Source organism: Pipistrellus hanaki, assembly GCF_964339955.1.
Source record: "Pipistrellus hanaki genome assembly, chromosome: 15".
Classification (NCBI taxonomy): domain Eukaryota; kingdom Metazoa; phylum Chordata; class Mammalia; order Chiroptera; family Vespertilionidae; genus Pipistrellus; species Pipistrellus hanaki.
This window is the reverse complement of record NC_140517.1, coordinates 15172438-15188232: the sequence shown is the minus strand read 5'-3', so window position 1 is coordinate 15188232 and position 15795 is coordinate 15172438. Positions and strand designations below refer to the sequence as shown.

General features: G+C 48.0%; 1 protein-coding gene across 1 annotated transcript in view; it reads right to left on the bottom strand.

Moving 5' to 3' along the window:
• Window positions 1–15795, bottom strand: part of HYDIN (HYDIN axonemal central pair apparatus protein) — a 326576-nt gene that overhangs the window by 76367 nt on the left and 234414 nt on the right. The window contains exons 38-43 of the mRNA XM_084906677.1: window positions 15241–15411; window positions 12206–12379; window positions 10285–10496; window positions 5366–5500; window positions 2947–3130; window positions 1049–1190 (exon numbers count right to left, since the gene is read on the bottom strand). Of these exons, the coding sequence (XP_084762803.1) occupies window positions 1049–1190; window positions 2947–3130; window positions 5366–5500; window positions 10285–10496; window positions 12206–12379; window positions 15241–15411 (1018 nt within the window). The remainder of the gene's footprint in view (window positions 1–1048; window positions 1191–2946; window positions 3131–5365; window positions 5501–10284; window positions 10497–12205; window positions 12380–15240; window positions 15412–15795) is intronic.

Here is a 15795-nt window from a genome sequence, read left to right as displayed (position 1 = left end):
GTGGTGTGTGGTGTGTGTGCGCGCGCGTGTGTGTGTGTGGGGGGGCAGGTGACATACAGGTCATTGCTGAGCTCTGATGACCAGACATGCATTTTCTAAGTCTACTTTCAGATGAATGCCTGAAAGCAATGGCCTGGATGAGAAAAAGAGATTCCTTTGGAATTCCAGAATGAGGCTTTCAGACCCCTGGAAGACAGGCATTTTACAGTGGACCAAGCAGGGGAAGAACTGAGGGTCTCCTTGCAGGCTCTTTGGGGGCTAGTGGGAGGAGCCTGGGGGTGGAAGGAAAAGGCAGAAGGAAGGAGGTAAAATTGCAGGCAAGCATCTTGGCTCTGCCACCTCCAACGCTGGAACCCTAGGGAGTGGTAGGAAATGGGACCCCCTTCCCCCAGCACATCTGAAGGCAACAAGGACATATATCCCACTGCCTGAAACAGCAGCCCTGCATCTGCTGGGCCCTAGGGGATGTGGAAGGGGTCCAGTCATTCCCATGTGGTCCCAAAGATGGGCCTAGAAGAGGCTGACAGCGCTGGCTGGGAGCACGCTCTGGTCTTTGTGAGCTGCTCAGGCCGAGGATCAAGCTGGAGAAGCAGCCAGACCTCAGGGGATGGACAGCACCACCCGGGGCCAAGCTGATGGCCAGGGAAGGAGGAGAAATGGCCGAATTCGGAGGAGCAACCACCATGCTCCCCCTCCCCTTCCCCACCCCCCCGCCCCCTGTGCAGAGAGTGGCCCCTGGTCACCACACCTGGGGCACAGTGGTCGGGGGAGCCAATGGAAGCCCTAGGACAGCACTGGGGCCAAAAGCCCCTCCCCCATTACACGGCATAGCTTCACCCCAGTGTCCCTGAGAGAGGAGGAGGGAGAGGAGAACGGAGAGGCCCTGCAAGGCAGGGCGTTTTCCTGCTCCTAGTCGGTCATTCTTCTGGTCTCTCGTGGCCATGGCTGCCACCCTGGAGGACGACCCTGGTCCCCGGGATGGGCTGTGGACCCCATGGGAGTTGTTCCCAGGGGAATGGCTCTGCTCAGGCCAGCCCTTGACTCTAACCTCTTCTTCCTCTCCCGCAGGGCCTGCTGAACCTCTCGATTGAATGCGATTTTCTCCTCCTCTGTCAAGGCATCATATTCTTCCTCATCCATGTTCTGCAGACGCTCCTTCTCTTTTTCCAGCGCCTCCTTCTGTTTCTGCTCTGTGCGGGGGGGAACAGAGGCGGGAAGGGGAGGAAAGTCACACCCAGCTTGCGGCGGGGAGAGGTGGCTGGGGTGGCAGCAGCATGCCTAGTCCCTGGTGGGGCTTCCTCAGTCACACAGTTCCAAAACCGGTCTCCGTCTGTGGCCGGCTGAATAGCGGCCCTAAGGTGATGAGTTCCCCTGGGGTCAGCCGTACTTCCGGAGAAGATGAGTGTGAACAGTGAGATCCTGGGTGAAAGAGGGCCATGCCTGTCGTGAGAAGAGCCAAGTCTACCCATGTCCTGATCCCTGGAGCCCACGCCTATGTCCCCCTGACGATGTAGGAAGGATGTGGCAGATGTGATGACGTTTTAGCTCTGGGCTCAGAGATCTGCATTTGAGTCCTTTTCCCAACACTTATCCAGGGACAGAAGCAGATAAGAGCAATAATTCCTCCTTCATAGGGTGTTGTGGGCTCAAATAAGCAATCATGCAAAACCCAGTGCCTGGCATATTCATAAATGTTCATTAAGCATTAGATTTGGATATAATAATATTATTACATTTACTGTCTCAGGGCTTTTTCAAAATGCAACTATGAAAAACTTCAATCCACAGACAACTGAGAAAATGAAGAGAGATGTTTTAAGTTGGTCCTCGTGGGGACATGAGCTTTCTGGAAAACGAGGGGCCTGGAGGTTGAAATCCTGCTGGAAATCCTGCCTGGTCATTCTTCCTAACCATCTCTCTCTGAGTGAGAATGTAAGGAAGGCAGTACGAGTTCTGTTTAAGAACTAAGAGAGCTCAGTGCTTGTGAATATTCCCTTCACTGGAAAAGCATTACGATGTGTGTGGATTGTTCTAGAAGAGAGAGGGAAGGCCACGTGGGGAAGGGCAGTGATGGGGGTGGAGTGTGGGCCAGAGCAGACTCTACCTCCCAGGGATAGTGCCACCTCCTCTCTTGGGGCCACAATTTGCTAGGTCTGCTTCTGACTAAATTGGGAACTTGTTCACTAATATTACTCTGTGTGCATGTGCCTGTTTATCAATCAGTAAAAATTATTTCCAGACTACTGGTGTAACGACAGAAAAAAAAAAAAAAAAAAAAAAAAAAAAAAAAAAAAAAAAAAAAAAAAGGAAAGGCCTTAGAGTTACCCAGACCTTACCAACTTGGCATGTGATCTTACATAATATCTCTGAGCCTCATTTTCCTCATCTGTAAAATGGGAACAACACACCATTTGAAGACATCTAATATGTACACAAGGTCTGCTGCACAGCCTGGTACACAGTAGGGTAAAATGTAGACTGTGTTTCATAATGTTTAACAGCACCTCTAGTTTTTACAGGAACTGCTAAAACACAAACAAAAACAAAAACCAACAAGCTAACCGGTCACCAGAGTCCAGATGGGACTTGTGGTGTGTTCCCCTGGGGTCAGCTGTAGTTCCGGAGAAGATGAGTGTGAACAGTGAGATCCTGGGTGGAAGAGGGCTGTGCCTCTTGTGAGAAGAGCCAAGTCTACCCTTCCCTCTGTGATCTCTCCACAGGCCCTTTCTGCCTCAGTTTCCTCACACGCAAAGTGGACGAAATAAGAACCCCCAGACACCTTGTGGGGAGGAGCTGGGGCACCCATGAGACGGCAAATGTAACAGTTTCAGTGAAGCCCAATGGGTCATCATGCCAGGGAAGCTTTTACAAAAGGCAGATGCTTACAGGGGAAGGAAAGACTCGTGAGGGCCTGTGAAGGACAGCCCAGAAGGGTAGGGGCCTTGCCTTCTTGCTCCTTTTTGGCTTTCTCCTGAGCCTTCATGGCTGCGTAATCCTGGGCCATGTTGAGGACGTAGATGTGCTCCCGGTTGCCAATGGCCTTCAGCAGGCAGAGGAGAGCAAAGGCCGCGTTCCGAGCAAAGAGTGTCTCGAGGCTGTCAAACACCACTCCCAGGCTGCAGTCATTCAGCTGAAACCAGAGAGAACAGAGGCAGTTACCATGGCCACCGGGCCGTCTGTTCTCTATAGAGCTGCTTGTTCTTCTGCCAGTGCTTTTACTGGAGCTGCAATTGCTTCTGCAAACCTGCTGAGCCCCGATGAAAGTACCATTCAGCTACCTGTGAAGCTCAAGGTGCTGTTATAAAATAAAAGAGGAAAGTAAAAATATTTGATCGGTCATGGAAGAGCTTCATCGTTGTACATACTTGAAGAGCAAAGGGTTTATGCTGTCTCTATGGAAACAAAGAAAACAAACTAAATGTTAAAGTGCTGGTCTGGGAAGACCCGGGAGACCCAGGGAAGGAAGATGCAAGGAAACATGTCCTCGTGTGCAGGGTCATAGGCAGCAAGGACAGAGGTAGCAGATGGGCCATTCTTAGTGGTATTACTGCCTTGGCGTGTAATGCTTTTGATACTATTAACCGTTCAAGAATAGTCTCTTTGCATGGCAGTCTTACTCAAAGTGTAGTGCATACACTGGCCGCCACTGGCCAGGGACAGGTTACTACCAGTACTTGACGAGGCAAGAAATCTTGGGTCAGAATGTAAATCGATGACATCACTAAATACACGACTTAATTCAAGTCTGCATTTTTTTTTTTTCTTCTTTCTTTGTAGCAAGACCTTGTAGATGAAGGAAACCGTGCAGGCTCCATGTCTCAACAAAGATCAGTACTCTGAGGAGCACAGCTCTACTGGCTTCCTTTGGGCTTTCCCAGTGATTCACAACCTTTAATCTGGATTCATGAAATACCTGCACACGTATGTGACCTGCTTGCTCAAGTGAGTTGAGGGCGATGGTGCCTGGAACATAGCAGCAGTCCAAACATTACATAAGTAATTTCCAGGAACAACGTTCTTCCTCTGCTGGGAACCTCAAGTCTGATTTTATTATATTTAAACTAGAGGCGCGGCTCATGAAAATTCATGCACTGGAGGGGATGTCCCTCAGCCTGGCCTGCCCCCTCTCACAGTCTGGGAGCCCTCAGGGATGGGAGGTGACCTGGCGATCAAGGGAAGGCGATACCACATCACACCTCTGCTGCTGCCACTGCTGGCAGCACAAGCCTTGGCCGGCCCTGGTTACCTGAACCTCAGGTGGCCCTGGGAAGCTGGGCAGCCACCATCCGAGGCTTGCCTGTGCCTTGGGCCGGCACTGAGTGGCTGGGGTGCTGAGGGGACTGAGTGCCGCCATCTTGTGGTGTGGCAGTCAATTAGCATATTCCTTCCTATTGGCTGTGGGTGCGGCCATCTTTGTGATGGTGTGAAGGTCAATTAACATATTATTACAATACCAGAGGCCCTATGCATGAAATTTGTGCAAGAGTGGGCCTTCCTTCCCCTGGCTGCCAGCACCGGCTTCTCTCTGGCACCCGGGACCCAGGCTTCCCTTTGGCACCCGGATCTAGACTTCCCTGTAGCCCTGGTTTCATCCAGAGGTCATGCAAGATGTCCAGTCTAATTAGCATATTACACTTTTATTATTATAGACTAGGGGCCCAATGCACGAAATTCATGCAAGGGACTTGGCCCTCGCAGCCCCAGCTTCCTCTGGAAGGTTGTCCAGATGGTCATTCTGCTATTTGGTCTAATTAGCATATTGACTCTTTATTATGTAGGATTATTAACTATATACCCTATGCTGTACTTTACACCCCTGTGACTGTTTTGTGACTACTAATTATAGTTCTTAATCCTTTCACCCAGCCCCCCAAGTCTCCCTCCCATCTGACAACCTTCAGTTTGTTCTCTATTTTTAATGAGTCTCTTTCTGTTTTATTTATTTTATTCTTTAGGTTCCACATATAGTGAAATCATATGGAACATAACCTGCTTTTCTCACTTAATAACATGTCAGAAGCAAACTTTTACAGCAATTAACATGTCTCCAAATTTTAACTCTGAACGGCTCCACCTTACAGTTTTAAAACCACCACTGTGGCGTGATTCTTATGATCACTGGTCCTTCAAAGTGAGTGGCTTCAGGCGGCAGACTGAGCCAGGCTTCCAGCACCGGCTTTCCTCTGGCACCCAGGACTGACAGGACTGCCAAAAGGACACGTAAATGACGGGTGAGGGTGAGGAAAACCATCTTTCCTCTCCAGGGCCCCGGGTTCTACGCTGCTGTGGGTGAGAGGGCTCGGTCTCGGCTCGGCCTGGGAGAGGTGTGTGAGCCCTGCAGCTCCATGCACGAGTGTGGACGCACCTGTATGCGATCGGCCAGGATCTGAACAAGTATTTCCTCAGGGAGCACACAGCTGAGGAGGCCGGTCTCACCTCCGATGCTGGTGCTGACACTAATCTTTCGTGGTGTGGGCCCCGAGGGGAGAGGACTGGAGATCTGTTGAGAGAAGGTTCAGAAGTTAGAACCCAGCTTGGTGTCCAAACAACTTCTACACATACAAGCCACGTGACCTCAGGAAAGTCATATCATCTCTCTGGGCCTCACTTCCTCATCTGTAAAACGGGATGTTCCTATCTTCCTCAAAGAATTGCCATATGCCTTGAGTGGGAACACCGTGGAAGGTGCTTTGTGTATGTACTGAACAGCACCCATTTGTTCTTTCAATCAAACATTCTTTGAGAACCTACTATGCGCCAGGGTCTCCTGCAGTACCAGGGACACAACAACACACAAGCCTGGCAATGTTGCTGCCAGTCTGGTCCTTGCATTCAAGTGGGGGGGAGACAGAAAAGGGACAGATGAATATGCAAATCAGTGATAATTTCACATAGTAATGAATGCCAAGGAGAAGATGATCAGGCAAGAGAATAAAAGGCAATGACAGGGTTAGACAATGGCTATTGAGAAAGGGTGGTCACATTACCAGGGTATGAGAGAATATGAAAGAACAAGACAAGATTCCACGAGAAGCGTCTTTCTGAGAGGAGTCTTTCTCAAGTTTCCTCAACAGAACTGCATGTGTGGGTATTTGGGGAGCACATGGGAGCCAAGTCCATTGGGAACTGAGTGAGCAATGGGAAAGGTGGTCAGGCGTAAAGTCAAAGACATAGGCAGGCCAGAATACGCAGGGCTTGTCAACTACGGTAAGAAATGTGAATGTTATTCCAAGTATTATGGGAAGTTGTTGGCGTGTTTGAGGCAGACAAACATTTGGACTTTTATTTTTTTATTTTAAAAAATGTGTTTTTAAAAATTTATTTCAGGGAGAGGAAGAAAGAGGGAGAGAAGGGTAGAAACATCAATGATGAGAGAGAATCACTGAGTGGCTGTCTCCTGCATGCTCCCTACTGGGGATCGAGCCCGCAACCCCCGGCATGTGCCCTGATCGGGAATCAAACCATGACCTCCGGGTTAATAGGTTGACATCCAATCACTGAGTCACACTGGCCAGCCGGACTTCTATTTTTTAAGAGAGCATTGTACCTGCTGCATGAGGTGACAAGAGTGGCAGCAGGAAGGTGAGTGGGTCATATAGCTCCATGGTCAAGGCAGGAGATGATGGCAGCAGGTCGCTCACAGTGGAGATGGTAAGAAGTGGCTGATACAGGATATATTTTGGAATAGAGCCAATAGGATTTGAGATGAGACATGAAAGAAAGAGAGGCATCAAGAATGACTCCTTGAGTGTTAACCTGAGCAAATTGAAAAATGGTGAAGTTATTTATTAAGAAAGAGAAGACTGAGGAAAAGACAAGTTGTTATTATTATTATTATTATTATTATTATTTGGTATTGTTTTGTTTTATTCTTTTTTTGGGGAGCAACAACCACTTTTTTCAACGTATAAATTTTGAGATGCCTCTAAGCCATTTGATAGAGATATTAAATGTGATTTGGGTATATGAACCTAAGCATGAGAAGAAATTAGGGCTAGAGATAGAAATTTGAGGGTCCTAAGCATAATGAAAATATTTAAGCATTTTAATATTTAAGAAAACATTGAAGTAAATATGAAGAAAATATTTAAGTATTTAACTAATGAACTGGAAGAGATTACCTATAAAGAAAAGGTAGATACAAAAAGTAAAAGAGTAATGACTTAGTCTTGGCCTACTCTGAAAAACCAGGTTATCTGAAGATGTAGGAGTGGAGAATCATTAATGAGGTAGAGGGAAAGTAGAAGAGTATGGTGTTTTGGAAGCCAAGTGAAGAAAGCTTTTCTGGAGGAGGGGTTATCAGCTGCCAAGAGATCATGCAATATGTACAGGGGAAATAAACAAATGGTAGAGAGAGGGGACCCCTGCAGGAATTTAGCTCTTGGGTAAGAGAGAAGGGATCGGGTCCACTTGCAGGGCCTTGGTTAAGAGCAGGGACAGTTGCTCGGCTGTAGGGAAGGCATGGCACTGGCCTAGGATCAAGGCTGTCTGGTAGATTTGGTGGTAGGAGGATAAGGCATTGTCTTCTGGTTGTTGCTAAGATCCCTCATCTTCTGATCATTAGCTAGGAATGAGGAAGAGCCAATAAAATAGTTATCTTGAAGAGATTGAGGGCAAATTTGCTAGGACAGACCAAAGGGTCGGCTTGAGGTTTGGAGTCTTCAGCTTAAATTAAGAACATTCAGGAGAGATGTTCAGCTGTCCTGAAGGGAGGAGGTGGAGAATGGGGTTTACCAGGGCTAAAGTTTTGCTTGAAAAGTACTAAGAAGGGGAAGGGGCAAATTACCTTATATTATAGGCCATGTCTTCGTTATGTAACATATTATACATTTCTTCCCACTCGCAACTGATGACTGCAATTCACCAGAGAGCTCATGCTCGAGGAGAATGTTAGAAGACCAGACGGCCATCTCCATCTGGGTAAAGCGCTCTTACAGTGTGACTGCTGTCCAAACGGCTGGAGGCCTGTGCAGGCAGCCACATGTGGGGCTCTGTGAGGTCTGGTTTCTATTGTGAACTTGGACAGGCTGTAAGTTCCCTATTCAGTGAAAGGGGATTGAAGTCCGCATTGGGGTTTTCTGTTGCCTTTGGTATATTCCAAAAGGCCTTACTTCACTGTTCAGATGGACTGAACCAAACCAAAGGAAATGGTTCCCCATGACACCCTATTAAATACAGATAAATGGCTTTTGGTTCATCCATACAGACCTATGTAAAGAACATGTATTAGATATTGGGAAAGAGGGTTAAAAGGATGTTGTTTCAAAATAAATGGAATCAATGGTTTCAGTTTCCAAGGCGTTAAAAAAACAACAACATGTGACTAAAGTAAAGACCAGAGAGGTCACTTGGCATAAATTCAACCCTGGGTGATGCCCCATCCAACCAACATACCTCCTGTCACACAAAGACCTTCACCTCCAGTCCCTCCACTTGCCCCATCCAGTGCTCCACTACTCACATGCCCTCCATTGACCTGCCCCAGCCAATGTGCGGGCATCCTCTCTTATAAGGACCTTCATCTCCACTCTATCCACCTCAGCAATCTTCTCTAAAACGACCTCTCCCACCACCCCTACAGAACTCTACACTGTAACAAGACCTACACACCCTTTCACGCTTCCTATGTCTCTCATTCTATTGTCCCCTTAGTTTCTTCCCTACCTAGGCTGTCTTCCCATATCGATGCCACTTTCAACTCCCTTGCCCCTTATTCTGAGCACACCCTGTCCCTGCAGCGATGAAAATGCCTCTCTCTGCCTCTGAATGGGGGGCTGCAGGGAGCCCCTTCGTGACATCTGTGAACTGATGGCTTCCTGTCTGGCTGGGCCAACAGCATTCCAAACTACCTTTTCTTTTGTCCACCACCAACTTCCGGTTCTGTTCCTCACAGTGGACATACTGGTACTCGGCCACTCTCCTCAGGTTGCTCTGCAACCAGACCTCCTCGATATTTCCGGGAAAGACTCAGAGGCCTGCACACATCTTAGAGTTATTCAATGAGACCTCCTCCAAATTCTGCTCTCCACTTTGCTTCTGCCACATGCAGCTCCATCTGGGTTTCCCCTTTACTAACTCTAGAAGAAGCTAGCTCCTTTCTCTTAAATTGTGTTTAATCCTGCCTTTTTTTGTCTCCTTCTGGACCGGCATGCCCTCTTGGGTGGATCATCACCTTGTACTTTTCCTTCGTATATTTATAGACTTCCTTTCAAAAAAAAAAAGAACTTGACCCTGGGTTTGCCTCTCTGACAAACTCTTTTATCTTTCTTCAATTTTTTTCAAACATCTCAGAAACCTACCATCACTGGACTCTACTTTCTGAGTGACAGCTCGTCACACACTTGTCTGTCATGGTGCCATCTGTCTTTGCCTTCAGCACCTGCTATTCTCCTGAGATTGTTCTCAAAGTCCCTTGGCTCATGGCTCCAATTCTCTGACTTTTTAATGACTTTCCAAGACTCCCTTATAGGCATCCCACAACTTATATTAATTTTTTTTTAATCTTTAGCATTCCTTTAGTATACAATTGAGCCATATCAAATTGCTATGGCGTTCCCAAATGGTTGAATATTGGCAATTTTATATGGTTTAACCTAATTCTTTTTATACAGATATTTGTCACCAGTTTCTTTTTTAAAAAGATCCTCACTCAAGGTGTGAAGATATTTTCCCATGATTCTAGAGAGAGTGGAAGAGAGGAAGAAGGGAGAGAGAAGGGAGGAGGAAGAGAGAGAGTGGGAAACAGTGATGTGACAGAAACACATCGATTGGTTGCAAACACACTGATTGGTTGTCTCCCACACACGCCCTGAGGGAGGATGGAGACCGGACTTGCAATCCAGGTACCTGCCCTGGACCGGGAATTGAACCTGCAACTCTCTGGTGCACAGGCTGATGCTCTAATCACTGATCCTCACAGGCCAGGGAACCAATCTCATTTTATTGCAAACATTTGAAGGTGCGGTTCTTTCATTGGACCCTTAGTAGAGCTCGAGTGCAGTGATTTTGCTTTCTTTGTCTTCACTTTGCCAGCATTCAGCCCAGTACCTATACTATTATTGAACACCTGCTGGATGAACCTCCTTTCAAAAGGAGTGGTGCAGAGACAGTGCTCGGGCCTGCCTGGCAAAGGCACCCGTTGGATGAATTTGTGCTGACTTGGCTGCAGGATGCTGAAGACAAGGAGGAGAAAGAGAGGGAGAAGAAGGAAGCGGGGGAGGAGGAGACGGAGGAGGAAAAGGAGGAAGGATCCCAGCCCTGCCTCTGGGCAGCCCTGGTTTGTACCTGCGGTGTTTCAGACACGTGCTGGTGATGCTGCTTCTGAGAGCCAGAGCCATGCTCTGACCTGTTTTTGGCGAGCAGCATGCTCCCACGTACGGACTTTGCAGATTTCACTTCGGGGTTTACCAGAGCGGTTTCCGACATTAACCTGCCCAGGGTCTCACTGCTCGTTCGTGTCTGTCCTACGCCAACTTGACTCGAAGCAGTCTCCTGGACTACACAGAGAGAGTGGGTTTGTATGAAAAGTCACCTTAGGAGAAGAAGGAAATCGCAGTGGGGATGGCATACTGAGGGCATGGAGGACTGGGTGGTTCCATGGAGAGCCTGGCCTGGAGTTCCGGGCTTTTCCCTGCTCAAGCCCGTATTATCGCTCACTTTCTCTTCCAGTCCAGAGGGCAAGCATTTCAGAGACAGCCCTGCCTCGGGAGCCTAACACCTGCCCTTCTGTGGTCCCAGGCAGTGGTGATGTCAATGAGTGGCATGAGATAGCGCTGCCCAAATGAACCAGTAGGCTGAGTCACAACAGCGAGCCTGTCGGCAAGCATCGCTTTAACCTGAACTTTCCTTACTTCTCTGCCTACAGTCAGGCAATGCAATAGGAACTCAACTGCCGCAAACCCGTTTTTGGGAGTTCCACCAACCGGGGAGGATGGACTCTTTCACGGGAGAGGAGGCTGGAGGCCAGCAGCAACCCGTACAAACGATCGCGCCTCCCTCCGTTGTTCCAAGCGTTCGGCCATCATTCCTGAAAGTCATTTGCTTTCACCTAAGAGGACTACGTCCCTCCTCTGCTTTCCTTATTAAGCGGGTAATTAATTCTGAATTCTAAAGCCATCTTTGAGTTACTCGTTTCCCCTCCCTCCCTCCCTCCCTCCCTCCCTCCCTCCCTCCCTCCCTTCCTCCCATGTATACAGGAAATTTACATGCTAATGAACTCGTGTTTCCTCTTGTTAAGCTGTTTTTCTTATCACAGGAGTCTCAGCTGAGAACTCAGAGGGGTGGAGGGAAAATTATTCTTCCTTCCCTACACGACTAAAGACAGGTTCCCTGGAGCAGCTGTTCTCCTGACCTGTAGGTCGTTAAGATGACCCGATGGAACCAGGGTTCCCCGCCTCTGGAAGTCAGGCCATCCCAGGCCTCACTACCCAAAAACTCAGTTCTCTCTGGCAAACTTTCTCCTCCTCCCGCATCCCCTGTTCCCCTCTTCCAGGTGTCTGACCCTGTCTTGGTGTGAGGTCCTGAGCGCCTCCCACCCCTCAGTCCGCACTGCCTGCCGTGGCGGCAATCAGGCCAGCTTGCCCAGCCTCGCCACCTCACCTCCGGCTTCCTTTACGAGACGTGACAAGAGCTACTTGCTGGCCATTGCTCCCACGGGGTGAAAAGCACCCAACTCTTTCCCTTCCGAGGACAATCCAAACTCCTCATCTTGGGCATCAGGTCAACTACCACAGGCCTCAGGTCCCCTCCCCGCCTCTCACTCACTGTCGGCGTCCCTGCTTTCTTTGTCTGGAGTGTCCTCGCCTTCATCGTGACCTGTCCACCTAGTTCTGCTCCTTCAAAGCCCGTTCCCATGAAAACTATCCCCGATCATGCTTGTTGGCTCGCAACCTCCCCACACTGGCTCTTTCACAGAGCCGGCATGCCTGTCCCCCCTCTTCTCCTCTGCTCTGTACGAGCGCGTGTCTGCTCCTCGCCAGCTGTCACCCCCGAAGGTGTGGGCCACGAGCTGAGCCATTCACTGTCCCGTCCCCGAAGTGCCACGTGACGTGTGGGGAGGAGAGTTTTCCTCGGGGCTACTAAGGGAGCAGCACGCTATAGGTCAGCGGAGGGAGAAAAGCTCAGTGAGGGGAACCGAGAAGATGGGGGTTACCAAGTGTGGGTGCTGGCCACCTGGCCACAGGAGGTCAGGGGAAGCGGCTCTCACCAGCCTCTTCGCCTTCCCGCATGGACTGCTCGATGGCCGCCCTGATGCAGAGCTCCCGGGCCCGGATCCCGGGGATGTTGACGCCATCGGAGATGGCCTCCAGCACGATGGAGTCAATGTTCAAGCAGGCCGCGCCGTAGTACTTGGCAATGCTCAAGGCCGTGGCCGTCTTCCCTATAAAAAAAAGGTCGGGGGCTGAATGTCATTTCCTTAGTGTCCCTACACAGAAGCTTCTAGAACAGAGGCCCCTGTACAGCGATCTCTCCAGGTGCCCTGCCTCTGGGTCTCTGCTGTGCTCAGGGGTGGCAGCAGAAAGAGGAGGAAGACCCCGAGGCCCAAATCAGGCCCTGGGGATTCTGCTCCTGATTCTGCCGTCGATCGGCTGCGTGCTTCGGCAAGCCACAGCTTCTCTAGGTCCTCTCCTCAATTTAAAAAGTGATTCTACCAGATCTTCAACAATCTTGTAGCTCTTACTGTCTCTCATTCTAATAGAAAGACTTTTTGTTGTTGTTGTTGTTTAAAGGATAACGTGTGTTGATTTTTTTTTTCTCTCTCTTTCATTTCAACATAGGTGCTTATTAAAAAGAAAGCAGAAAATTAAGAAATAACAGGCAGGGGAAAGGGAAAAAAAAGATCCATGATTTGCTCATCCAGAGAGATTATAGTTCACAGATGGTTGGTAAGTATGCATATGTAATTATTTTATTTTATTTCTCATAAAAAAAGAAGTAGGTTATGTGTCAGGCTGAATAAGGGCCCCTCAAAGATGTCTACATCCTAATTCCTGGGACTTGTGAATGCTGCCTTAGACAGTGGTCGGCAAACTGCAGCTCAAGAGCCACAAGCGGCTCTTTGGCCCCTTGAGTGTGGTGGCTCTTCCACAAAATACCACGGCCTGGGCGAGTCTATTTTGAAGAAGTGGCATTAGAAGAAGTTTAAGCTTAAAAAATTTGGCTCTCAAAAGAAATTTCAATCGTTGTCCTGTTGATATTTGGCTCTGTTGACTCATGAGTTTAGTCAACAGAGCCTTCGACAGTAGAGGGACTTTGCAGGTGTGATCAAGGCAAGGTGTTTGCTACGGGGAGATCCCCTGACTTATCTGGGTGACCAGGAAATAACCACAAGGTCCTTACAAGAGAAAAGCAGGAGGGTCAGAGTCAGAGCGGGTGAAAAGACGATGAAAGCAAGGAGAGAGAGACTGGACGATGCTACGGCGCTGGCTTTGGAGATGGAGGAAGGGGCTGAGCGCCAAGGGAGGGAGGCAGCATTTCTAGAAGCCAGAAAAGGTGAGGAAATGGGTTCTCCCTTGGAGCCTCCAGAAGGAATGAACTGACGATTTTTGACTTCTGACCCTCAGAACTGTAAGAAAGCAAATTTGCATTTTTTTTAAAGCCACTAAGTTTATTTGTTACAGTAGCAATAGGAAATGAATATAGACTCCAGATCATAAGTGTGACACTTTTTTTCTCACTTAAAACAATACATCGGCCGAAACTGGTTTGGCTCAGTGGATAGAGCATCGGCCTGTGGACTGAAGGGTCTTGGGTTCAATTCCCGGTCAAGGGCATGTACCTTGGTTGCGGGCACATCCTCAGGAGGGGGTGTGCAAGAGGCAGCTGATCGATGTTTCTCTCTCATCGATGTTTCTAACTCTCTATCCCTCTCTCTTCCTCTCTGTAAAAAATCAATAAAATATATTAAAAAAAAACACACACACCAAAAAACAACAACAACATATCATGAACATCTTTCAATTCATTCAATACACTTCTGTGGCACTGTGTGTGTGCGTCTGTGTGTGTGTGTGTGTGTGTGCGCGCGTGTGTTAATGTGGCAATATACATACACAATTCACCACTTTTGAATGTATGGTTCAGTCGCATAAGTATGCTCACATTGTTGTGTAACCACCACTAGCATTTTTTCACCTTCCCAAGTGGAAACTCTGTGTACCTTAAACAATAAGGCCCATTCATCAGTCCCACAGCCCCAGCAAACCACCACTCCACTTTTGGTTTCTATGAATTTGACTATTCTAAATAGCCCATATAACTGGAATGATTATAGTTATCATCCTTTTGTCGATGGCTTATTTCACTTAGCACACTGTCTTCAAGGTTCATTCCTGTTGTAGTATGTATCAGAATTCTCCTCCTTTTAAAGGCTGAATACTCTCCCACTGCACCACATTTTGTTTAGCTATTCATCTGTCAATGGATAATTCGGCTCTACCCACCTTATGGCTATTGGTTTTTTTTGTTTTTTTAAAATATACTTTTATTGATTTTTTACAGAGAGGAAGGGAGAGAGATAGAGAGCTAGAAACGCCGATGAGAGAGAAACATCGACCAGCTGCCTCTTGCACACCCCCCACCTGGGATGTGCCCGCAACCAATGTACATGCCCTTGACCGGAATCAAACCTGGGACCTTTCAGTCCGCAGACCAATGCTCTACCGCTGAGCCAAACCGGTTTCGGCCACCTTATGGCTATTGTTACTAATGCTGCCATAAGCATGGGTGCACAGACACTGCTTTTAATGGTGATAATAATTCGCTCTATGAATGTGCTAAGGCTTAATTAACCAGTCTGCCATATGGAATGCTTAGATTGCTCCCAATTTTTTTTTTTATGGTTAACAGTGCTGCAGTGAACTTTCACGCTGTTAATCTTTGCCCACGTCATTAATTAGTTTCCTAAGATAAAACTTTAGAAGCAATACTGCCAGGTCAAAGGGTTTGCACATATTTCCTCCCTTTATTTTTTTAAATGATATAATGGAAAGATGACAAGTTCAAATAGTTCAGATGTACTAATTAAAAGTGAGGTATCTCTGCTCTTTCTCTAATCTTGTATCTCTGAGGTTGGCAATTTAACAGTTTGGGGATAATCCTTTGATATATAAATTTCCAAACAAAACAAAACAAAACAAAACAAAACAAAACAAAACCCCCCCAAAAAACTCTTCTGTCCTCAAAATGACACGTGCAGGCTTTTCCCCGTGGAAGGGGCCCCCCCTCCGAGCGGGCACAGACCTGACACGGGCGTCCCGTGGAGGATGATGGCGATGCCTTTCCGGTTCTTTAGGAGACCTTCCGTGGACACGTCGATGCCCAGGTAGCGAGCGATGGCCTTGGTCACTGGGTTGCTCTCCACTTCTCCATCGTCCTCTGCCGAGTGGCTGTCGGTGCTCTGTAGCTTCTCAGCTGCAAATCAAACATACACGTGTGGGTGTGCACGTGTGCGTGCTTGTGGACGCACCCGGAGTCCCCGTGAGTTCTGAGGGAATTGGGGGTTACTTTTTCCTTTTAAATACTGTTCGGAATGAGAACCAAGGTTCTGCAGCCCTCATTCCCTCCTGCATTGTACGAGAGCGCCCTTTCTGGCTAATAATTTGCCCCCATGGCTACTAGGATTTGCAATTATAGATATTCCTTGACTCTTAATTCCATGTTTGGGAATCTCTTCTGCTGAAAAAAAAAAAAAATGATTTTGGAAACTAGCTGAGTTTGCAACATTAAGGGAAATGGCTAAATAAATCACATATGTCAAACACAAGGCCCGCGGGCCAAATCCAGCCCGCCAGGCCT